General features: G+C 48.7%; 1 protein-coding gene across 1 annotated transcript in view; it reads right to left on the reverse strand.

The window, feature by feature from the left end:
- The window catches only part of GRIK4 (glutamate ionotropic receptor kainate type subunit 4), a 418,526-nt gene that overhangs the window by 91,420 nt on the left and 301,013 nt on the right, over positions 1–26,093 (reverse strand). The window contains exons 9-11 of the mRNA XM_081281772.1: positions 12,142–12,303; positions 1,477–1,629; positions 569–673 (exon numbers count right to left, since the gene is read on the reverse strand). Of these exons, the coding sequence (XP_081137898.1) occupies positions 569–673; positions 1,477–1,629; positions 12,142–12,303 (420 nt within the window). The remainder of the gene's footprint in view (positions 1–568; positions 674–1,476; positions 1,630–12,141; positions 12,304–26,093) is intronic.

The following is a 26,093-nucleotide window of genomic DNA, read 5'->3' on the forward strand; positions in this document are numbered from 1 at the left end:
GGAGGAGGATCCCAGAAAAGGTAAGAAGGTTAACGAAGGAGAATGAGAACAGGAGTAGGAAGCTGAGAGGAGCCAGGAAGGACAGAGCAGCCCTGGGATGATGGGAGCAGACAGGAGAGGAGGGGTTGATTGGCAGGAGGTGGGGCTGTGGGTTGGCCAGAGACGAGCTGATGGGAGAGATGGGCCTCCACTCCATCGCTGAAGGGCCTCCTCAGCCCATCTGGGATCCAGTCTGTGCTTCGCCAGTGGATCCCTGGAATCTCATGGGTTCCACAGTTAGGGTAAAATTCAGTGAGTAGAATAATCCAAAAGAGGGGACAAGGACAGGGAATTCCTTCCTTAAGTGACACCATCCCCTTTCTCATGCCATTGGTCGCCTCCCTCTGTGACATCATGCTGGCTGACCTGGTGCAGGAGGGGGACATCAGTGCTGTGCGGGACCCTGCCTGGGATGCAGCCTGCTGTTCTTGGGGATACCTGACAGCAAGGAGTTAAAGAAATGGGCCAGGGACAGAGACAGGAACAAAGAGGTGGGAGTCTGTCACCACAGCAACACAGCCAGGCTTACCTGTCGAAAGCCATTCCTTGTGAACTGTAAGATTTTCAGGGCGTAGTTGGACCTCTGGCCTTTGCTGTTGAATTCAATGTGGCCGGTGAGACCTTCCAATTCTACCTGTCCAAGAGAGAGTGAGTTACAGCACCAAAGAGCCCCCACATGCCCTTGGCTCCAAGCAAGCATTCCATGGGCTTTGGGGGATGTCCAAGAAAGGAGAAGTCACTGAGACACAGTCTCCTGCCCACCCACATCCAATAACCCCATGCCAATTCTATTTCAATGCAAGTCAGGATGCCAGCTTGAGTTCAGAGTCCCTCTGCCCCTTCTCTAGGGACCTGTCCATAGCATTTATTCTCTTTGGGCAGGTGCTCACCACCTCTCAAGCCTTCAGGAAGCCAGGATACCCCTGAAACTGACTCAAAAAACACTAAGCCCAAGACCCTCTGCACCAGGCCTCTCTGTCAGGAGATGTCTTACTTGTGGGTGGAAATCCATGCTGCTCCTCAGAGGAAGCGTAGCCATGGAGAGGAACATGGGAGAACCCAGCACTGAGCTAGAATTCTCCAGGCTGCAGCTTCTGGAGACCTCACAGGCTCCAGAGTGAGGGTCTTCCCAGCTATGCAGAGCTTTGCTAAAACCATTGCTGAGCAGAGAGGCCAGCTTCCAAGCCTGGCTTTCAGGGCCCCTTAGTAGTCAAAGGTTCAAAGGTCATTGCCTTTGGAACAAACTTGCCATGTATTCTCAGTGGGCATTAGGTATTAGTGACCCATGATCCAGTCAACCAGGGCCACCATAGATGACTTTATGTAGGACTGTGATCTACCTACTGGTAAGCCTGGAGCTCAAGGGCTTCCTTGTGTCTTGAATCAAGCATCCCACCCCATCAAACTAGGCTGGGCAGACCCTCAGCTGCTCCTCACCATGCGCAGGTAGTTCATGAGGCTGGTTCCATGCTGCCAGATCTGGGCTGAGCCGCAGGACAGGGGCTTCACGCCGATCTCCTGGCTCCGATTCAGTTCCTGGACCGCTGACACCACAGCATAGACGGCATCAAATAGCAGGGCCGAGGACAGCTGGGGGAGGTAGGAAGCAAGGAAGAGAGAGGAGTTGACGAGATGCAGAGATATGGAGGAAAGAGGAGAGAGAAAAAAAGAGAGAGAAAGGAAGGAAGAAAAAGGAAAGCAAACGAAAGGGGAAATAAGGGTGCATTGCCACTGCCCTCGGCCCTCCCTGTGCTTGCACTGGGCTTGCACTTCTGCTGACTGCCCAGGCTCTTGTCCACAGGCACTGTGCAAAGCCTTCTCTAGGATGGAAGCATCAAGCTACCCGTGTGGGCTCCAAATGACTCCAAGGATATGCCCCCCAACCCCTGGGGAAATTGCAATTTCCATTGTTCCCAGGAATTCCCAAGAAGGAGGTGGGGCTGCTTATCTCAGGCACAGGGAAGGAAACTGACCACTTCCCTCAGCTTAGCCTATTTTACTAGGCTTAGTGGAAGGTCACTTCTTCCTGGGAGCCCCCCAAAGATGCTGTTTCTTCCTAAATATACCTAGAATTAGTGTCCAACTTGTACTGTTCAATCTGACGAATATATTTGAAGCACAAGGCAAGTTCAGAAGAGGAGGGGCCTCCTCCTGTGATATTCCACAGAAGGATGTGGAAGGAAGGAGCAGGGAGAGAGGACACCAATCAGGGTAGCAGAAGACTGAGTGAGATGGACCCACCGAAGTCTGTAGGGGTCCAAAAAAGGGAGATGTCTTTTGGGTGATCAAGAGAACACATCGTGGAGGATGCCACACTGGATGGGAGCACTGAGGATTTGGGTCACACATTATTGGATATGAGGGTGGGGAGCAGCTAGGGAGGAATAAATGCAAAGACTAGGAGATGGAGAGTGTGGAGCACCCCAGGAGGGAGCCGTGAATCAGATTCATTCATACACAGGGTCATACTGTGGACCGCCTTAAGCCATGGTAGTGTCCATATTTCCATCTTCCCTTTTAAAACGCAAGCTCCTTAGGGCACCCAGGACCTTAATGTCTCTATGCTGCATGGCAACTTGCATGGGGTCTGGCAGGTGGTTGGTTCCCAAGACCTATTTCTTGACTTTACTATTGGTTGACAGATGCCCACTGCCCAGCGAGTTAATCTATGGTTATAGCCTTTGGAGAGGGGAAGCCTGAGGTGTTTGGGTTCAGGTGGTGACAGCAGAGACTCCTGTCCTTGGGACATTTCAATCTAAGAAGGAAATAATAATATGCTGAGTTAATGTTCACAAGGTCCCTGACCAGAAATACCTACCAAGTGTAAATTGTGGTCAACACTGTTCAGGGGCCCGGGGGGTGCTCCATGAAAGCAGGTGGAGCCCTCCCAGGAGGAGTGAGGTTGAGGGACTAGAAGCCCATGCAGGGTCCCATTGCAAGGTGAGTTTCTTCATAGAATTACCAGGTCCCCCTATCAGCAGTTCAGTACTGCCCTTCCAAGACTTTCCTTTGGACTGAAGACTACTTTTTAAGGACTACCTTTTTAAGGACTGGCAGAGCACTCTCCCATGTGACAGACTTCTTACAACTGGCCTCCCACCTGGCCAGGCTCCACAACAATGGCCCCTCCAAGGATGGAGGAAGCCCACCTAATGTTTCTTCAAGCTCTCCAGAGAGAATATGCTTGGCATGAGATAGCAAAGTACAGAGGAAAGAGCCTGGAAGCAGAACTTCAACCCGGAGTCCAGACCCCAGTCCCTCCTTTGGGTGCTGAGTTGACCCTGAGCATCTTGAACCCTGAACCTCTCAAAATCAGTGACAGTTCCATATTTATAAAAGAGACACAGCAGTCCTTGCCTCACAAGGCTGTAAAAGCGTTCTATAATGGCAGGAGTCAGGGGTCAGCCTTCCTGAGAGCAGGGACCTGCACTGCCAGGTCTGCCAGGTGTTGGCAGGTGCTCAGGAAACAGGCTGGCTGAATGCAGTCTCAGGGGAGCAGCAGAAACGGGGAGCTACCAGGTCAGAAAACAGGCTGGGCAGAGCGCCTTATTTCCTGTAGTTTTGGGCCAGGAGACCTATCAGGGGAACTGGGTGAGCTGATTTTGGCCAATCTCTTTCAAAGGCAGTTACAGGAAACACAGACGATACAGTTTCTCTAGTCCAAGTTCACCTGTGCGGTAAAAATCACCTGGCCAGGGAATCCCTTCTTCACCCCTCCCTCTCTCCCTCTCTCTTGCCTTCCTTCTTCCTCTGCTTCTTTTCTTTCTTCCCACTCCGGTGCCCCCACCCTCTGGCAGGCACCCTAGACCTCAAATTTCCCCTGACTGACTCAGTCAATGAGGCCAGCCCTCCTCTGGCTCTGGTGCTGAATCTGCCTATGACCCAAACACCAAGCAGACAAGGGTACCCAAATCCCTGATCAGGACCAGAGGAGAATCCTATGGCCCTGCCGAGCGAGGCTGAGCCAGGCTGAGCACTCCTGCGAATCCTCCAATCTATCACCCCTTCTCGACCCCACTGCCCTTCCCCTTGGCCACCTAGCTCCTTCCTCATTTGATTCAAGGCTCACCTGCATGGCACCTGGTGCTCCTCCGAGAGCCTACAACTTTCCTTGTCCCTTGCACATAATTCATTTCCCCCCAGGCCGGTGTGGTTCTTTTATTAATGGGCCTCTCACATTTCCTCGCCAAGAGGAGAAATGGAAATGATGAATGCCACACGCTCTCCCTTTCCAGCGTGCACAAGCATCTCCCTCAGGGGGAGCTAGTTACCTTTATTGCTATTGGCTTCCAGAGCCTTCAGTCTGGCTATTTAAGTGATACTGTAAACCAATTCCTGGCCCGCCCTCTCCCTTGCCTCCCAGTTACTCGCTCCATTCTAAGATTCCCCAGATCACAGTGTCTGAGCTGGAAAGGATCCTAGAAATCAACTAGTCAGGCTCTCGTATTACAAATGGAGAAACTGAGGCTGAAGGAGTTCTCTTGCCCAAGATCACCCAGCAAGACAGCACAGGGCCACAACTGGACCCCTGCACCCCTTTGTCCAGTTTGGTTTCTTCCTAATTCTGTAGCCCTGTTTTCCTACCCACTGCCCACAGGGTGGCCCTAGAGAAGCCTAGGTAATCCACTCTATCAGATTTATTCTTGTGCCAGGATGACTTGGAACAATCTTTCAAGACATGGTCACCTTCTCCACAACAGATAAGAACACTGGGCACCTGGGCCACAGAGGAATGGTGGGCAGGCTCCTCTGATGCCCTGGCTTTGGGTCATCACCCAGTAGCTTCCTGGCATCCCTGGCCGTTTGTCCTCACATTAACTCAGGTAAGAATCATTAGCTGAGCACACATTCTCCCTTTCTTTCCCTCATTTTGTTTAGGTGCCTCCCCTCCCCCACCCCACTACCAGGAGCTTCAGAGGGGGCTGACCCAGCCCCAGGGTGTTAGAGTCTGTAAACAAGTCTGGACGGCGCCTGGCATTTCGCCAGAGGGAGTGGTTTGTGAGGTGGCGCCAGCGAGCCATTAAGTGTGGAGATTTCTTATTGGTTGGCTGCTGTATCTAGTTTATGCTAATTAAGATAAGCTGTGTGGAATGTATAAATACCGCTCCTGTCCTATAATAAACGGTTCCCACTCCTGCTGTATCAACGTACACAAGTTGTTCATCACCCCCCGGTTATTTTGCTGCAGCCGGACTGTGGCACCAGGGCCCAGGTGAGCCTGAGTGATCCCAATCTCCTCATCCCCCTGCCAACGTGTGATTCAGGACAAGTGACCCAGTTCAAACCAATGAGGGAAGAGCTGAGGTATGGAGAGAGGAGTCTGCTTCTCAGGAGTGTTCTGTGTCCTAGGAGAGAGTCTTTGTTCCTGCTTTGGACACTTCTGCATCTGGGGAGATGCCTGGAGCAGCTTCAGCCAACCGGGGCCCTAGTCTGATCATGAAGTTGTCACCAAGGGTGACCAAGCAGAGATGGAAAACATGTGGGTCTCCAACCACATCACTCTGGAGTCTTGCTGAGCCATGTGACACCACCCTGCCTTTTGTGCACAGGGAATTTTAATTAGTGTTTCTATTACAGGAAGCTGAGAGCACACTAACTGGTACGGAGGCTCTGGGGATCCTGGCCTCTCAGGAGAATTGTCGAACCAGGTCCCCAGGGAGACTTGGGCCTCAGCCCCCTCAAGGAGGGACCTTCCTGGGTGAGGCTGTGCGCTAGTCCCTGAGAGACCATCAGGACTCCACACCAGCAGAGGAAGCTCGCTCTGCTGTTCCGCACATCCTCCACCAAGCCCCCAGCTTGCTCCTGCCACCTGTTGTCGCTGTTCCCACTCCGTCTGGGATGTGGTTTTCTTGGCTGATGCTCTTATTAGCTCACGAGCCGGATGCTGGGAGATCAGCTTGTGCCTGTTTCCAATGTCCTTTGGCGCCTCCAACTCTGGGGCCTTCAAGATTCTCCTAGTAATTACAACACCAGCTGGGGATGCAGGGTGGGCGTGGGGGGGGTGGGGAGCTGGTAGAAGGAAAGTCATCAAGGCTCTTGTCTCACCTCCGCTGATAAATTGCCTTCAGAGCTGACTTGGGTGATGTGTCTCAAGTTGGTCTGGGCTTCACAGGTCTCCACAGTTCAGCCTGGGCTGATGGAGCTGATCCCTTCTAAGTCATGAACATCCCTCTGCCCACACCCCAACCTTGGTTCAGTCTCCTGAAGGTCCTCCCCTCATTACCAGACTGCCCCTCTTTGGCAGGCTCCCGGCCATCCACCCTCTCATTACCACTCTGAGAACTCGCCCCCACTCCTCCAATCTCCGGACTCCTTCCCTTGCCCAGCTTCACCTCCCAAGGTGTGAGGGGCTGCAATTGATCTGCCTCATCAGTTTCCCCTCTCGTTGTTGTTCCACATCTCCATCCTGAAGCATCTCTTTGCTCTCCTAATTGCTTTCTCCCTCTGCTATTATTTACTAATTTAGCTCTGGAAAGCATTTGGGACCACAGTCAGGGAAAGCTGTTCCCATCACAAAAGCCCTAGTTTCTGTCTCCACTTCTGGGCACAAGGAAAGGGGGCGTCTCTGCTCCTCCCTCCTTTCCCACTGCCTTCCCTTCCATTTCCTTTTCCCCTCACGATCCCCCTCTCTCTTTCTGAGGTCTCTGTTCCTCCTCTGTGCATGCACGTGCCCGTTTTTGTCTCCGTGTCTGTCCCTGTCTCTTCTAAATATTAAATCCTCCTAGCTCAATCCTCATTTAAAATCCTCTCCTCTATCTTGGCACCACAATGTTGTTTGGCAAGGAACCCTCGATTCTCTTGTTTTTATATTTTCATTTGGTTCTTCATTGTTATTTTCTTTTGAGCTGTTTGCAAATTGTTTCAGGGAAAGAAAGACTTTGTATAAATTAAGATGAATCAAGTCTGACTCAGGGAGTTCTGGTTGGATTCCTTCCCCCTCCCTTGAAATGAAATCGGAATAACTTCTAGACACACACCTGTAGCCCTCGTCTCTCCCTGAGCCTCCGAAGCCTGGATTCCCAGGATCCTCTTGGATGCCCATTTGTTGCTGAACCTCTGTAAGCTTAAACTCTGCCCCTCACCCCGGATATAATAGCAGGGCAAGAACCATTAAAAATCTCATGGAATAGTTCTTACAATCTGGATTTTATTCAATGAAATAAACACTTAATTACAAACATCTGCTTTAGCCTAAATTCTAATTACTTAATCTAGCCATCTGTAATTTTAATGATTTCCCACGAATTTCGTTCTTTGCAGCGTGATTAATGGGAATGGCATATGAAACTAGTGGGTGTGTGTCTCCGCTCATGACACTCCCTTTTCTGTTTGCAAGGTCCCCCCCGGCAGGCAGGACGCATCTTTGCAGACTGCTATGGGCCACCTGGCAGGTCCTGCTGCAGGGGAGGCTTCCCTGAGTTTCCTCCCTGGTTCCCTTGGGCTCCAGACACTCCATTCCACTGATGCCCTTAGACCTGGGCTCCCTTTCCTGCAAGCTCCACCTGGAATATGGAAAGTGGGGCGGGGGGGGAGGGGGAGACCCACACACAAAAGGAAAGGAGAAAATGGCACAAGTGGGGAACATCTGGAGTAGGAGACGGAAAGGAGATCACAGGGGGAAAGGGGGGAGTGAAGGGAGAATATGGGAGCAGGCAAAGAAAGAGCATGGGCCTGAGATGGAGAGAGAAGGGAGAGGAGGAGGGCGAGGAAGGGAGGAGGGGGGAGGAATGAGACCATCCCACCGGGCAGGAGCGGGTTGCAGTGTTTTCACAGAGCAGGATGGGGGAGGCAGACCAGGCTGTGTGTTCCTGGAACTCCCTCGCCTTCCAGCTCTCTGTCAGGAAAGAGCTGGGCTGTTTGTGCTGGGAATTCTCAGCCCCCAGACAGACAGGAAGAGGACGCCTTTCAAAAGGTAGGCTGCTAAAGTGAGAAGCTAGAGAGAGATGTGCCGCTCTTGTCACTGCTGTGAGCTTCCCTTGCGCTCTCTTTGAGGTGACAGTGTCTGGAACACCTCCCATCCCCCTCAGAGGCCATCACAGAGACGTGGCTGGAAGGTTCTCTGGCACCCAGGGAGAGATTTCGACTTCTGGTTCAGGCTGTGTTAAAGCGTGGACCCCGGGGGTGACCCTTATGTGCCACCTGGCTCTTTGGTGCCTCGGTTTCCTCATTTGTCATAAAGGGCTGCATGACTGCCCTTAACTGTTACTAGGATGCCACAAAGAGGAAAAAAGGTCATGGCTGGGTAATTTTCTGGGGAGTGCTACAGTAGCTCTGCGTGGAGGTGAAAGTCATGACCATGAGTGCCACAGGCTCCTGAGCAACATGTGACCAGCCAGAAAACAGGAGGGCTGGGTGGAGAAAGCAGAGTGGGGTACAACCAGAGGGACCTGGTGGTCCAGGTCTGAGGCTGCCTGGTCCTCCTCCTACCAGCCCCCTCCAGGCGTCCAGTAAGGCCACAGCTTTCAATCCCTGCAGGGGACGGAACCTCCAGAGAGCACTCCCAGCTGCCCGAAGCCCCCCAGACATCCTGGGAACATGAGCTGTGGAGGCCATGGAGGTCTGAGAACGAAACTAGAAAGAAACAGATGAGGCCAGGGTTTCTACCTTTTACACTGCTCTAGGCAGCCTCCACGCCACGGGACAGCCTCTCCAGCTCCATTGAGCAGGGCAGCTCTGGCCCGGATGCTGCATACCCTGCCCACTGTCTTATACACAGAAAATGAGCAGCAAGTCACAGTTATATGTCAGAACATGATGGGTTATGTTCTGACAAGTGCATCATTAGTCAACCGTCACTGTGTGACCATCACAGAGGACACTTACACAAACCAAGATAACCATCAAGTCACCGCATGGTATAACTATGGGACACTGCTGTTCTGTGACTCATGGTAGGCCAAAACAGTGCTATGCTGCTCACGACTATATTGGCTTCCCTGTTCTGGGAAGGCTTCTCTGGCCTCTACAGGCGGAGGGATTCCCTGCCTTTCCTGCAGGAGTCATGTGGAGGTGGATCCACTCCCCACGGTGCACCTGGGAGGAGAGACAGCAGCTTTGTCCCTTCCCCACCTCTGCACTGCGTGATGAGCCCCAATTCCTCACCTAGCCCTGAATCCAGGCATTCAGGCCCTTTGCACGTGATATTTCTTCACCGTCTAAAAGGAAAGACTACAATTCCTCACTCTCTGACTTTGTCCACATGTGTTTTTTTGGTGAACAAAACAGGTGCAACAAGAACAGGATCCTAATTAGAAATAACTCATACTCCATTGTATGTACCCTACGTCAAAATACACTCTACTGTCATGTACATCTATGACAAAAATAAAATCCTGGCAGGGCAGGTTTGATACAGGGGCTATTTGTTTTCTAAAAGAATTATTAAAATAATCATCTTTCTTCTTGGAAAAAAATAGTATATAGAAAATTTTCTCCAATATAGCATCTTATTCTCTATACTTTATCATCTTATTGTCACCTGTAGGTATTCTAGGCCCAGTAAGTTATAATTGCTGCATTATGCAGCTGTCTTTTCTATCAGAAAAATGAGGGGAAAAGAACTTACAAACTAAAAATGCACTTATACTGTCTTTTATATTTACCAAAAAAAAAAAAAAAGAGGTGGAAGAAGTCACAGAGTGTGTTCTGCAGACCTAGGTCTGAAGGGCTTATGGGTTTCAACTTGTTTTGCTGCCCCTCTGCCATCATGAGAAGCATGTGGAGCAGAGCTCTCTGGGCAGGCCCAGCTGAGATCAGTAAATCCGTGTTTGTCTCCTGGGCCAGCTTGGAAGAGATGATCCCCAGTTGAGCCCCCGATGCATGAGCTATATAAATGTGCAGTGTTGTTAGCTAGTAAGATTACGTGGTTGGTTGTTACTCGGCATTTATGTAGCAAAAGCTATCTGATATATTTACTAACGTCTGGCATATAGATTGTTAAATAAACTTATTCAATGAGTAATTGTGAATTAAAGATAGGATTGTATCTCATTTTATCTTCACGATGTTCTTCTAAGATGGTCAAGTATAATTAATTAGCCCAATATCACAGATAAAGAATACAAGGTCCAGAGGGGTCACACAATTATCTAAGATCACACACACAGCAAGAAAATGGAGAGGGGCCCTGTGCCTCCAAGGCCAGTAGTCTTTGCAGCATGGGTGACCACAGCCAGAGCTGGCCCAGCAGCTCTATGCAAGGCTCTGCCTGGCTTCTGTGTCAGGTCCTTATGAAGGATCCTAGTGGGTACTAAGGTCATCTTGTGTGCCTGCTGCTGGCTAATATGAGCAGAATGACAGGGCTGAAACCCTAGGAGAGAAACTGGAAATATGACATGGGGACCTTTAATTTCACTGAGCTAGAAGTGGAAGGAGGTAAGGTTTGGGCTGGAGAGGAGGAGGCAGATTATTTCCCCTTTCCTGATTTCCTGCTGTGAGCCTTTCAAGGTCATCAGCATGCCACTAGAGTATTAGTGGCCTACAAGAACCTCTCACTCAGCAGGGGGATGACACATCCTGCACACATATGCTTGAGGCCATCCTCACTGGCCCTTAAGCCATCTAATGGGTAAGGACCCTCTTCCTTCAGATGCCACCCTTCCCAAACCCTTCCTGTGGATCCTTACTTCTTTCAGGTCTAAAATAGCTTGTTGGGACACATTGCACAAACCTTCCACCTCCTTCCTTGGATCAAAGCTTCCTGAGTTCTTCATGTGCTCCCTCAGCTACCCCTTTCTTCCTAAGAGTCCACCAGGCTACACAGGGTCTTGTGAAAGGCCACCATGCCCATGCCCTGCCCCAGCCGCCCTACCCTGCATCACCACAACCACTAACTAGGCACTGAGCATGTTCTAGACCTGGCTTGGCCTCTAGGCATATCTTATCAAAGACAGGCACAGCTCCCGATTTAAAAGCCCACCAAAGAACTTCCCACTCCAGGAGGATACCCCATCGCCAACTCCTAGGCCTAATTCATTTTCATGCTTCTCTATCTCTAACTCATCATTATGCCTGACTTATTCATTCATTCATTCATTCAACAAATACCTATTTTTTCAGGCTCAATGACAGTGCAGTGTGGTCAAGAAATGGTGATCCTAGAAAGAGGCAAAATGGAACTGTGGCTGAAAGGAAAACCATAAACCCATATAGTGAAGCCTGAGTTCTGAACTTAGTTCCTCTGCTCACTGTGTGACTCTGGGCTAGTTACTCAACCTTTCTGGGCCCTAGTTTTACCATAAGTAAGATGTAGATACTGAGAGCAGTTGCTTCAGAATATTATGGTGAGCATCCCATGAGCTGCCTCAGGTTATGCCACATGAGCTGCCAGCACAGGGGCTTTTTCAAATGAAATGGTGCATGTAATCTGGCTAGGACAGGGTCAGAAAGCCACATGATCCCAGGCTTCTGAGAACTTGACTTTTAACCAACAGACACAACAGATATGCCTGACCCGCCACAGAGTAAGAATGATCAACCCTGTGGAGAATGGCAAGTGAAGGGTTTGCCTCCATTGCATGCAGTTCAGAGAAGGGACTATGGGGACATGAATATGGGGCGGAGAGGACAGAAAGGAAGCTTCCCTGGATGAACTATTCAGGGCAGTGGCTCTGTGAGGTGGGAAGAGCACTGAACCAGGGGCCAGGAATCTCAGAATCCAGTTTCCCTCTGCAAAAGACTCATCCGTACTCCCAACTCTATTCCCAGCCTAAGTTTCAGTTTCCTTGTTTGAGAAATGAGGGAGCTGATCAGCTCCGAAAGGCCCTTTAATAGTGAGATTCTTGGATACTAAATTCAGGCAGTCCCCAGCAACAGCATTACGGGAGACTCTGGCCTCAGGAGACTTGCAGACATCAGTCAAGAGAGCTCGGTACCTCCACATGACTTCCCTTGCTGCTCTGTGAACCCAGCTGCGTGTTCTAAGCTTATTACTTCCCAGACCTTATCTCTAGACCCACTTCCCAGCAGACCCACATACATCTTTCCGAGCTGGGACTGGAGAAGAGAGAAGGCTGGATTCTAACTTGTTTCCCAGTGTCAGCCCACAGTGGGGTGCAGGTGGAGGCCCAGGAGCTCCAGGGAGAAACTCTGGGGGACACTTACCGCAGGCCCAGTGAAGGGCACGTGGTCACAGTTCTCCTGCCAGGACTGATTGAGGCTCTGGGCAAACTCTTGGAAGAAAGCATGGGATTGGTTGAAAATGGAAAATCCCAGGATGTTGACACGATCATCCACAAGGCTGTCCATTCTCTGGAGTGAGAACTCCTGAAAAGACCCAGCAGTCAGAAATAGAGAACACAGTTAGGAGGGGAGGAAGAGGCGGGGACTACGCTGGAGCACATCCAGGGACCTCACTCTAGTCCAGTAAACATAAGGCGCTCTGCTGGATGCTAGGGGTCGAGGGGTCTAGAAGCTTACCGTGTTGGGGTGCAAGGGAGAAAAAGAGAAATGAGCAGAATGAACTCTAAGCCAAGTATATACATGATGCACAGGATGGAGAGAGAGGATCATCAGACACGTGTGCCTGGTGAAGGCAGGACTGCGTCCACGGGAGGCAGGACACTTGAGCTGAGCCTTAAAGGATATGTAGACAATTTCCAGGTGGAAAATGTGGATGGATAAAGGCTATCCCAGCCTTGAAATCTCCAGGTAGACAAAAGCACAGAGGTGACAAAGTACATGGTCATTCATCGAGCTGCCCACAGTGCACCTGACAAAAGCACAGCTCCTCAGACTGATTCCACCAACCATCTTCTGATGAACCACCCAGGTGTCTTTTTAAAAAGGGACAACTCCTGCACCCCCTGCCACCACCTGAGTATACATCTCTAGAGCTGGGGCCCAGGAGGCTGCCTTCTCAGTAGGTCCCTGCACACCAAAGTACAGGGGACACCAGATGAGCACAAAGGACCTCCTCCCAGATCCCTTACAGGGATCTGGGGGAGGAATGCTGAGAGATGGGGCTGGGGCATCCGCTGGGATTGGATCCTGTAGGCCTGGATGCCAGGCTAGGGGGTTCACATTTTGTCCTGTAGTCACCTCAGTCTGGGTGCAAGGAGACTGTCAACAGAAGAGTGTCAAAATCGAGTTTGCTTTTGAAGAATCCCAACTTGAAGTTCTGCAGGCAGGCTGTGCCTTCCCTAGTCATTATTTTTTTTTCATTCATTTAACACATTTTTTAAGTGTTTTTCATGTGCCAGACACTATTTTAGGCATAGAGGACATGAATAGCTGCTCTCAAGGACAGCGAGTAAGGAAATAAATTTGTGATCATTTCAGATAGCTATGGGGCCTGGGGCTGCTGCATTAGATGAGGTGGCCAGAGAAGCCCATCTGAGAAGCAGTGACATCTATAAGTTCTAGGAAGTTCTTCCAGCAACCCAAGGTCCTCATACAATCACCTGACCACACGTGAGCCTGCAGGTATTCATGCCTTCCGGGCCGGTGAGTGTTACAGACAGAGGCAGAGTCCTCTGAGCTCAGAGACCTGGACCTCCAAGGTCCCACTTAGCCCAACACAAGAAAATCAGGCAAGAGAATATTGACTTTTTAGTTCACTAATCCCCACTCTTGGAAAAATGCCTTCAAAGGCAGGTCAGGCCATCTCAGACCAAAATCACACTCATCGCGTTTATTCGAACATTTATGCCATCTCTGCAGCCCATAGACACTCGGTACTTACAGACCCTAGGACTAACCCATTCAACCTGATGTGACAGATGGCAAGCGCCTGGGGCTTACTTTCTGGCCAGGTGGAGACACCGCTCTCCTTCAGGCAGTCTCCCTTCTGAAGACAGCTCCTCTAGCCCCTGGCATCTCCTTTGCTCTCTCACTGCCATCCACAGTGACCGCCAGGGCCTCAGGCTGCAGGCCAGAGCTCACCTGCCCAGAGCCCAGCCTGACTGGTTTCAGCATGCAGAGTGGAGTTACAAAGACTCCTATGGAGCCACCAACTCCTGACAGAGTGGAGTTGGATGCAGATTAAGTGTGTTTTGGATCCTGCCACACTCCCATTAGGGGAACACGGATGTGCCAGAGAATGTATTGATTCATAAGCTGATATTATATCCTGTCTCTCTAACAGGGCAGCTGCCCATGCGCTGTGGGCTATCAGCAGGCGTGAGGGGGCAGATGGCTAATGAGAAGAGATGCATTTGGCAAGGGTGAGGTGACTAGGGCACAGAGCCAGGCTGTTGTCGGGAAACCAAGGGGCCTCACTGGCCGTGGATGGTGGGGGCTGAAAAATGTCCTCTCCTCCTGGCTTCCTTATCAATGTAGGCAGACACATGGTCCCATCTCTGTGCTTTCCCTGCACATAGGCTGGTGATTGCAGGGCCATTTCAAGGAAGTCTTGGGTGTCGACAGACTCACAGTGGTGAAGGGGGACAGAATGGATAAGGGCTTCTGCATCCAATCCCGCTTCCTCACTGTACTGGACATGTGACCTTCAGCAGGGCCTTTAATCTTTGTGGGCTTCAGATCTGCAGTTTGCAAAAAGGGTGCAAGAATATCAGCAGCCTTCTAGGCTGTTTCAAGGAACAAATAAGATTCTGCAAAGGCTTAACATTACATATGACAAAGGAGAATTTTTAGTGTATGATAGTCACTGAAAGACTTCCATGAGACTTTAGGTGACATCGGGCCCTCTCCTTCTTTATTTTCACTTGCCTTAGAAAACTGAGTGAGGAAGGTATTTCCTTCAATGTGTGTTCTGGGCACAATGAAAATGAACGAGTTAATTGCAGACACTGAGAGACAGTCCATCCAGAAGTCAGCCAGTCTGTCTTCCTGCCTTTTTAATTCCTACCTTCTTATCCCTCAACTACATCCTATTTCCTATTTTCAAAGGCCTGTTAAGATAAAAAGATTCCAGGAGTTTCCTTCATGATTCATTCTATTTACAATGACTCACGGGAGAGCCCTGCAGAAGGACAAGAAAGGGGGTGGCATGTTCTTTTACTGCAATTTCCCAGGACACTGTAGGATTCTACTCTCCAAGCACCCTTACAGTTAGGGAATTCTTCTTTATATCTAAACTTAGACTGTCCTGGTGCTATTCTAAAAGAATATAGGAAACAGCTGCCCCCTACTAATTTATATACAATGAAAACTTTCTGCACCAGTATTCCTCCAAGTGTGTTCCCAAGGATATCAGCTTTCCAGAAGGAACTAGAAACTTTATGAAAACAAGGTTTTCATGTTCAAATAGGGTTAGAAATCATTGCATAGTATATTTGCCTTTTCGATATTCATGACACACACGAAAGCACATTAAAGGTTGAAAGGAGACCCACAGGGAAGGAGCTTGTTTAATTTTGTTTAACCCCAAACTTTCCAAACATATTGACCGTGGAACACTTTTCCCCCTAAAACCATGAGTGATTTGCAATGACATTCTACAGAACACCATTTGGGGAATGCTACATAAAATGTTTTCAGAGAAATGCATATTATGAACCCAATAAAATGGTGGGAACATTATGCCAACAGATAGGTCATAAAATTAATGAATGTCAGGATTGGAAGGAGTTAGGGGTCATCCAGTGCTGCAGCCCATCTCCACCTCTAAGAATGCATACCTGGCTCACTTAGGGTCCTGGGTGCCCCTTCCTCAGTCTCACTACCTAAGGACTTTATAAATTGACAGAAAGGGCTAGGAGCATCCCTGAGATAGAACAGGTTTCTACAGGAATCTTGATCCTTTTATGAAAGGGAAGGGGGGTGTCTGCTGTCAGTGAGGGTGTATGCCCATTATCCCAACACCAGAGGAACCACCCCGAAGAACCAGGGTGAATCTCCCTGGATAAGCGCTTCTGCATGAGCAAACAACCATGTGGTAAGGCCAAGTGGTGAAACATCCACCAAGACCAGGCCTTCCATTACTCCATGTGTGCATGGCTTTGTGACAGCCCTCCTGTCACCATTACTTGCTCACATGGGTGGACTCTCTCCAAAGGGCTATATATTCCTGAGAAACAAAGATGGGCCTGCCTCACTTTTGAAGCCCACACTTAGTAGAGTGCTGACCCTTAGAAACTGCTCACTCAGTGTTGGTTGAAGACTGTTGATTGAAGACACCTCGATGCCTTGGGGTCCTCACCATAGCCATCTCTATCACTAACAATGCTGTCTCATACCTACACAAGGTGTGAGAACATGAGTAGAAGTTTTACCAACCCCCGATTGGAAGTTGCATTATTGTATTTCAAAGACAAATTCTTGTCAGCTTGTTTTCTTATCACTGGGTGTTCTCATTTAAAAAACAAAAAAGCTTAAAACTGTGCATGCCTCTGTGTGTGTGTGTGTGTGTGTGTGTGTGTGTGTGTGTGTATTTTTTTTAATGGTACATAAAAGGGTCTAAATAACTATAGCTGAAGGTCAGGTTATAGCCACAAAGGAACGTAGGTGAATGCCACCTTGGGATAAAGGAATGCCTCATCAATAATGGTTTTAGGGCTGGGTGAGGGCCCCTCACTTTCTCCAGCAGGTGTGACATTTCCAATACCCTGGCTTATAAACAGGCATGCATTCACTGATCAGCTGCAGGAAAATTTCCCCAAATCTAGCCTATTCATCCACCTGGGCCGAGCAGCAGGGGCAGGCTGTAAGGGATGGCTGAATTGGGAATAGGGCCCAGAGAAGTAGAAGTAGTAGAGGAAGAGCAAGGGGAAGAAGGGTTTGGAGACTGTCACATGACCTGGTTGAGAGTGGGATGACTAGGTTCATACCACACAGGGTCCAAATGCCAAGAAGCATACAACTTTGGTACAGGTGTTTGGGTGGCTCAGAGGATAAGCTGTGTGCAAGTTCTGCAGAGGGAAGAGGGAAGGGGGCAGAGGAAGAGGTGTCTTCTCTGAGGAGCAGGGACACATCCAGCCTGGGCTAATCAGCCAAGTCCCTGTTAGTCAACAAAGGGAATAGGACAAGGTTAGTCAAATAGAGCTACAAGCAGAGGAACTTTGAATGATCCAGATTTAGCTTGTGCACTTGGATTCAAGAAGAAAAGCAAGAAACCAAAACATAGGTCCACACAGTACCTTGAGTCAAATCCACCTCCTAACCCGGGACAAATGGGGAAGCGGGGGAAATGGCATGTGCCACGTGCTCCCTGCCCAGCAGTCCCTTCTCCTATTCCTAATGGAGTAAGTGCAGTACCATTTCCTGAGCATCTATGCTAGAATCTTCAGAGGCAGCTCTGCTCTTTCTTTTTCAACGCCACACCTCATCAATTGCCAAGTTGGTCAAATCTGTCTCCTCACTCTTGAATCTATTCTTTCTTTTCCAATCCCTCCAGGTTAGACCCTCATCATTTCTCCTTTATAATGACTGCCTACTTAACAAAGGTATTGCTCCTGATCTTGGGAGTCACAGCCAATATATTAGAGGATGCTCAGGTGCCATTTTTCCTGACGACAGTGTGGATGGTGTCTACTGGCATCGTGCAATGTGGCAATCTTATCAGGAAATAGCAGAATGTATTAGAAAAAGCACAGGCTTGAGAATAGGACTGTCCTGGATTCAAACCCTGATTTAGCCACATGCTGGCTCAGTGATCTCTGGTTGGGAAGGCCTCTGAGCTGTCAGTTTGTCTACCTGTGAAATGTGGATAAGAGCAGCGACCTTGCAGGGCTAATCCACAAAGGAGCCCTCAGGACATGAACCTTCTTCTCTCCAGTGCAATCCAACCTCTGTGCTGCTGATGTTAAAGAAGGTGAGCTGCCTCCCCACGACTTCCCGCTTGCTTTTCCTCCTCACCAGCCAAAATATTTGGCCTGAGGGCCTTTCTCTCCTTCTCCTTCTCACTCTCTAAGAAGCTAATCTTAGCTACTTGTCAAATGAGAAAAGTCATGCATATTATTACTGCCATTTTATAGCTATAAAACTGAGGCCCAGTGTACTGAAGTTACCCTTCCAAGGCCATACAAGAGGTTCTGAAAGTCAGTGCTCTATGTTTGTTTATTTTTTGATACCAGGGCTTGAATCCATGGGTGCTTAACCACTAAGCAACATCCCCACACTTTGTATATTATTCAAGACAGGGTCTCACTATGTTGCTTAGGGCCTTGCCAAGTTGCTGAGGCTGGCTTTGAACTGGTGATCCTCCTGTCTCAGCCTCCTCCTGTGCCACTGAGAGCTCTGTGTTCTTGTACCAATTACTTCTTACAGGAGTCAGAGGGACTGGGTTCTTTGGGCTGTGCTGTAGAACAACCAGCAAAATTGAAGTCAAGCTGATTTCAGACTATTTATGTTGACCTTAACACCAGGGAGAAGATTTGCAACAACAAAACAAACACTGGTGGTCTAAGAGAATAAAGCAATTATCAAACATCCACTGAATCTCTGTACGAGAAGGTTCTAATCATAAGGGCATCCGGGGCTGAACTGTGACCTTGAGAAAATGGGAGAACTGCGGTTTTTCCCCCAGCATGTCCACCTCGGCAGGAAGAACCCAGAGAAGGAACAAGAGTCAGCCCAGGTGTGGTAGGTGGGGAGGAATCCGAAATAAATGCAGATACATGTGTGGCTGAGATGGTGCAGAGAAGCAGGAGGTGACATGCAGCTCTGCAACCTGGCCAGTTCTATAGAACGTGGTTGAGGGGCCACAGCCATCCCCAGTAAACTCTCTCTATAGTCACAAGTATTTGGCCACAAATGCTTTCCCTGCTGGCCTGTGAACTCCTGACAGGTAGAGTGGGCTGTCTCACTCTTGGCCATATCCCTGGTACCTAGACAAAAATCAGTGAAACCCAAACCTGCCTCTGGTTTAATTAAATGATTAGCATGATAATTATGCTGGGGAGAATGGACATAGATTTAGAGTTGTGACATTTGAAATCATATCCTATTTATTGCTATTTTGTCCTAGATTTTCCTTTCTGAAACCCCACATTTCAAAAACCAATCGCTGGGTTGTTTTGTTTGTTTGTTTGGGTTTTTTTTTTTGTTCAATTTTTTAATTTCTTCATTTCCATCTCTTTTAATTAGACAAGTTTCCTCATTATAAAATGGGGGAAGTGATGCTTCACAGTGCTGTTGTGAGACTCAAAAAAAAAAAAAAAAGGAAGAAGAAGAAAAGAAAGAAAGAAAGGCTCTATGTATTCTGGAAGTAGGATACAGACTCCTTGAGTTATTAATATTATTAGAAGTCACAATAAAATAGCTGAAGGAATACACTTTTCATGCACTTTCAGGTGTCATTAACAGGCAGTAAGGAAGACAGGGTGGGCAGCCTACTAGATTCTGCTGCTCAGGAGGCTTCTCTCTGCTTCTGCACAAGCCCTGGGCCCCAGTTGGCCCTGAAACCTTAATAGCTACCTCTTCCTAGGACCACAGGCAACTCATAAAAGCTCTCATCCGGGGCTGGGGCTGTAGTTCAATGGCAGAGCTCTTGCCTAGAATGTGTTGGCACTGTGTTCGATTCTTAGCACCACATATAAACAAATAAAAGATCCATCAACAAAGAAAAAAAATTTTAAGTCATTATTTAAAGGTCTCATCCAATGCCTCTAGGGCCTCTGGGGTACCTCTCAGTTCTGCCACCTGAATTCAGGTGGGTTGACTGTCCTTATTTGCAGCTTCTTCAATCCAGAGCTGGTTTGACTTCTTAACAGTGGTGTGACAATCCCCCTAGCTCCCCTAACAGTGGGATTTTCAACAGTCCTTTGGGCTGTTGTCACCCAAAGTTCAGTCTTTGGTCCTCTCGGCTGCATGCTCAGCCTCTGTCCCCTAAACTGCCTGGGAGAGAAGCTGGCAGCCTTAGTCACCCAATCACAAGTTAGTAAACATCAGTTATATAATAACACCAACTGCTTCCATCGGGTGGCCCTATGTAGCTTACAGGGAGCTTTCCTATGTTCTTTGGGTCCTCCTGGACACACTTGGACAGGACGGGTTTTATTCATATTCCCATTTGGTAGAAAAAGAAACTGAGGTTCCTGGAAGCTAAGTGTCTTGCCCAAAAGACAGATGTGGGATTAAGATGCCATTACTGGCCAGGCACAGTGGCGCACACCTGTAATCTCAGCAACTCGAGAGGCTTGAGGCAGGAGGATTGAGACTTCAAAGCCAACCTCGGCAATGGCAAGGTGCTAAGTGATTCAGTGAGACCCTGTCTCTAAATAAAATACAAAATAGGGCTGGGGATGTGCCTCGGTGGTTGAGTGGCCCTGAGTTCAATCCCCGGTACCCCCCATCCCCCAAAAAGATGCCAGTACTAGCTTCAGGATCAGAGCTTATCTTACCTTCCCTACTGCATGCTCAGCACTGGGCTAGGACACCAGGAGATGGTGTCGAGCAAATGCCCCTGTCACTGAGAGTGTTGATGACTGACAACTTAAAATGTTTGCACCCCAGGAGTCCTGAGTTCTTAACCTATTATTATAAGCAGGAAAGGTGGAAGGAACCCTTAAGATTATATCACTCCTCAGCTTGAGCTCTTTATCTTTCTGCATCAATCTGATCCTCTCTCTCAGTTCCCTTCTGTGACTGTCACCATTATTCACTGGCTTTTCAATAGAATTCATCTTCTACTTCTTCCATGCGCTCACCATCCACATCTCCTGCATGCACACTTCATTCCTTGTTATTTGAGAACATTTTTGTCCCTTTGCATCTCTTGAATCCCTCCTCTGCCCTCCATCGCTGTTATCTGCACCTCAAATGGGTCCTCAACAGGTTTTTCCTGGACTATAGACCAATTGGTTTCCCTTCCTCTGTTTTGCAATTATCCAAGTTCTTTCTCTATGCTGTTGCTTGGAAGAAAGTCTCTAAATTGTAAACTTGATCATGAACCTCCACCCCCAATCTCCTCACCTGTATTCAGGATGAAAACAAACTCCTCAACTGGGCAATAAATTATGATTGCTGCCAACCTTCACCTCTGTCCCCACCTTGACCTCCTCCAGTACCCCAGTCAGGCAGAACTGGCCACTCACTGTACCCCCATATATACCAATTACCACTTTGAGCTTTTTTGTTCCTCAGGAGTTTATGCAAAGCTACCACCCCAGGCCTGTCTGCCATGTGAAGCACACACACTTACATTATTGGCATCTACTCTAGGTCACAGATACAAACCTCAGTGCTATTGACTGAAAATTTTGAAAGATAGCATCTGTCAGGATGTCCCTCATCTCACATGGCCAGCCTGGTCCTCAGAACTTCTCAAGGCTCTTCTTTGTAGCTAAGGCTATGCACTTCTCCTCAGGTCCCATTGCGTGGCAGAAGCCAGGGTCTAGACTGTTGTCTCACAAGTCCTGCCTTAGCTTTCCTTAGGAAAGTCCTAAAAGCAGCAGAATGCCAGATCTCCTGGGCACCTTGGCCTCCTCTCCCTCCCTCCAAAGTTCACCTAACTGTGTACCCATCAGTCTATTTATCTGCATCAAAGCCTGTGCTTTCTGCAGGCTGGGAGATTGCTTTTTGTGTAATAGGTCTTTGAAGACAGTAGCAGCTGGAAGGCTAATTCATACCTGTCAGTAAATCTATTTAATGGGAGATTTGGTCCCAAACCTCCCAGTTCCTAGCTTTCCTGGATTCTTCTCCCTGCATGTTTCCTATTGAGTTCTCCCATGACCTGAACATGAATTTCTTTTCTTTCCAACAACTCTGTCCCTTCCCTGCTTTTCTCTCCCAATGTGAGTCCACAAATAAGACTTCAAAGGCAGATCACATTCTGTTTTGTTCATGGCTCTATCCCCTGTACCGTACACCTCACTTGCACCTAGCAAGTGCTCAGTGTACATTCACTAAACAAATTAATGGTCTCCAGCAAACACCCTTCAGGGTGGAAGCACCTTTACAAGGACTTTAGTCACTTCTCCCACCAAGAGACAGGCACAGGCCAGTTGGAGAGCCCCCTCCCACCACCACTTCTATACAGCAGCTGTGACTGTCTCCACTTTGTATTTAGGAGACTGTTCTGAGTCCTGAACACTAAATAAGTAGCTGTTAACTATGTAGTTAACTGTGCAGCTGAAACCTCTGTGAATGAAAATGGCGGACACCTTGTGCTCTCTGCCTTAGGCTAGGGAGAGTTACTGTTTTCCTGTAGCTTGCTTCCTTCATCAGGCATTGATTCCTTACCTCTGAAGTCCTCTGAACTAAGGTTCACTGATCAGACCTTCTGTCTACACCTCAGGAGCTAAACTTCCCCTTTTCCAGGTCCCAAAGCATTAGCCTCAGGCATGCAGAGACTGAAGCAAGGCACCACCCTTCCCACCAGAGAAACAGGAGTTTAGGAAGATCAGTGACGCTGTCAATCTCTGACTCCTTACTGACTTTGCCTGTCCCATCTGTGGAGCAGGTTTATACAATGGGCTTTCCAGGAAGGCTGAGCATCTTTGACTCTGACATGCTCAAGGTCACTAGGCTTTCAGATGGGTTCCCATAGTGGGGGGAAATATACACAAGATTCTTTGATCTTGGCCATGTGGGCTAGTCTCATTCATTCCTCCATTCAACACAAATACGAGTGTTTCCTCAGCACACATGTCATGTGAGGGACTAGAACTATGACAGTGAGAAAGCCTGGCCTCAAGATGCTTATATTTATGGTAAAGGCAGGAAGGTCTTGTGTGAGAAGCATATACAAGATGGTTTCCTCAACCAGAATTGCTGTGGATTTTCCTGAGCCAAGAGCAGAGTGCAAGCTGAGACCCGAAAGGGACAGTCAGGTAAAGAGGCAGGAAGAGGAGCTTCCCAGAATGAAACAAGAGCATGTGAGAGTCCAGGAGAGGGAGGGCTTTGATTCCAGAAACAGTGAGTTACTAGATCTGGCCGGGGTATGTGTGGTGATGGGGAACGGGTCAGGAGAAAGCCAAGAGGCAAGTTCATGAGAGGCTGCAGAAGTCACTTTGGAGTCTGGGCTTTATCCTCTGGATAATGGGGAATCATTTAAGGGTCTTAAGCAGAGTGCAACATGACCAGGAGTGGTTTTAGGAAGATCTTAACTTTTGACCTAGATTTTTTAAAAATCCAGCTGTGGAAAACACAGGAGAGGTGTTCACTGCGTGACTTATGGCTGGAGGCTACGGCGGGAGGGCAGGTGCCATGTGTGCCACTGGGCTGTGAATGCCAGCTGTCAGCTCTGCAAACCCAGGAACGGGGAAGCCTCCGATAGTGATTAATGGAGCTGTGGATGCCTTTGCCACTGAGTGGAGCCTGACGCTAAGGATGGAGAAGCTGGATTGCTTAATAATAACAGCACTTGCTCCTCCTAATGGTGCTTGTAATACAATAGCACTTATAATGTAATAATAATAATAATAATATGATTTGCCATAATATCTTTTCTTCTCCTTCTCCCTATGCTTCCCAAACATTCATTAAACACTCAACGCTTCTTTCAGCAGGAACCAAATTCCTCAAGGCAGAAGGCCTCCCTAGTAACTGTAGCAGCCTCAAAACGCCTCAGTTTCCCCCTGTGGTTCTCAGTTTTCCCTCAGAGGCCAAGAGACGAGCTCTCCCCAAAGCCCCACCCTGGGCTGGAGGTGAGGTTGTGATCTGTGATTGGCATTGTCAGGGGAGGTACTGATTTCCTGCCCCAGCTGTCTCAAGTCCATGCTTCCTGGTTCCTTGCCTCCATGGTTCCTTGACTACTCTCTCACCAGTGGTTTCGAGGAATGTTAAAGAAATAAAGTCACTTCCATAGTCAGCATGCCTTACAGGCAGGATTCTAAGTCGACCCCTAAGACACGCCCACTCCCCTGCAATACACACACACAATATCCCCAGGACCTTGGCTATGTGACTGGGTTATGCTGGATGGAATGCTTGCTTTTAAAGAAGGGAATGATCCAGGTGAGCCTGACCTAGGCCCATGGGTCCTTTATATGCAGCATCTTTTAAAGGACTGGTTGCAGGAGAGGAGGTCAAAGAGATTTAAAAAAGGGTGGGAAGAAGGCACTAGAGCCTTCTTGTGGAGCCTCCATGTGGAGATGGAACAGTCAGGGGGAAATACCCCCAGGCAGCCTCTAGACACTGAGAGATGCCCCTGGCCAAGAAACTGCAAGAAGACAGGGATTTCAGTCCAAGGGCCACAAGGAAGTGAGTTCTGCTAATGACAGGAAGGGAGCTCAGAAGAGGACCCTACATGCCAGATGACACTGCGGCTGGTCAGCACCTTGATTTCACCCTGAGCAGAGCCTGTCACACAGATCCAGACTTGTGACTGACAGAACTTGGAGGTGATAAATGATGCTCTTTGAAGCTGCTGACTTTGTGGTAACTTACAGTAGCACAGCAATAGAAAAGTGACACAGCCCAGAAAAGCCATAAAGATCAGTCTGAAGGGGGAAGATGGGGGCTGAGAGGAGAAAGCAATTCCTCACATCTACCATGTGGTTGGAAAACCTTAAACAAGGCTCTCAAACTTCTCTGAGCCTCACTTTGCTGCTCTGTAAAACTGGAGCACCCACTTGGCAGGGCTGAGGATTAAATATCTTGAATATAAATGCTTGTTATGGCATCTGGCACATTGCTACATTCAGAGCCAGGGGCAACTAGTGTCACCATTCCAGCTTGTGGAAATGGGTAGATTTTTATTAAGATTATCTTGATTGTGGACAACTGGAAATTGCTGGATCCATAGATAGAAGGGAAGGCCAAGGTTTCTCTTACTGAATGAACGGGACTTTTGAATTTTTAACAACTTTGTGACAGAAGCAAGGCAGTCTCCCTTCTCCACAAGCTTTACTAGACAGTGTCCTGGGCAGTCAGAGGGGACATTTCCATTAGGTTTCCAGGGATACTGAAGCAGAGCAGTTCGCAGAGCCTGGATCTTATTTCAATTTGATTTATTTCCTATGCACAACCTGATGCACCCAGTCACCAACACACACAGGCACAGAAGAAACGAATGTGTGTGTGCGTGAGTGTGTGTACGTGTGTGTGTGTGTGTATGTGTGAGAGAGAGAGAGAGAGAGAGAGAGAGAGAGCGAGAGAGAGATATGGTGGGGGAAGACGGGAGCTGATAAAAGGAGAGAGTTTCAATTTTGATTCAATGAATAAAACACAATTTGGTTCTGGGATCCCCCTGGGACTTATCTTCAGTGTCATGCTGTTTGTCAAACATCAGCAGAAAGGTTTTCTGATAATTGCCTCCTCCCATGTGAGGAAGGGTTTCTTCACCTCACACAGGTCTTCTCCATCGAAGGCTTTTCAGCTTCCCTTGATTTTCTTGGCAATACTCATTCTCTCCTCACGCCCCTGCCCCGTGGGCTTAGGTGTCAGGTGGCTTTGGGAACTCCTGCCTCATCTTGGGTAACCAGAGATCCCCCAGAGGCCCATGTGCTGGCTCCTGCTCCCCCACCCAAGCCCCAGGATGGGGCCTAACTGGATCATTTCTATTTCCAGTGGTTCCACAGCCCTGTCTTGACAATAGTGCCTCATCTCCTGCCTGGGGCATTCTGATTCCTCAGTCCCCATTAACACTCACTCTTGCAATGAAGACAGCAGAATATCTCAAATAGTTAAGTTCTTGGGGAGATTTACATGCAGTTTGGGGTGCTTCTTTTGGTCACCTGGGTTTGCCAAGAGAAGGGTCTCATCTCTAAGACCTTTTCCTGTCCCCATAGGACTTTCTGAGCAGCCATACTCCTGCCAATCAAATAAGGCAGTGACTCCATCCAAATGTCCCCTGATCCTGAGCCCTGTACCAGGTAACTTTCAGAGCAAGGGGAGGGAACACTTCAGCGGTTCTGAGGAAAGAGTGGCCATCTGTAAATGTTGACAATAAGAAAGGTGGACAGAGGGTTGGCCCAGGGTAGCCCAGGGCTGCAACTGAAGTGAATCCACCCCACCTGGCACCTTAGAGCTGGGCTGTGCCATGCCCGCATCCTCTGCTTCTCTCAAGGCTGCTAAACGGCATTCTTCATCCAGGAAGGAGTCCCTGGGTCCTCAGGTCTCAGGGTTAGCAGGCCCCATCATGGTCAGGGATGGGACAGACTCCTGGGTTGGCAGAATGGAGTTTCCCTGTCAGACACTAATGAGTGGCTGGTGCCATGAAAGAAGCAGGGCATTTCACCTTTGGGATGGGCAAATCTCCCTGCTCTTTCCCG

The sequence above is a fragment of the Spermophilus citellus genome (assembly GCF_964194105.1).
Source record: "Spermophilus citellus genome assembly, chromosome: 2".
Classification (NCBI taxonomy): Eukaryota; Metazoa; Chordata; class Mammalia; order Rodentia; family Sciuridae; genus Spermophilus; species Spermophilus citellus.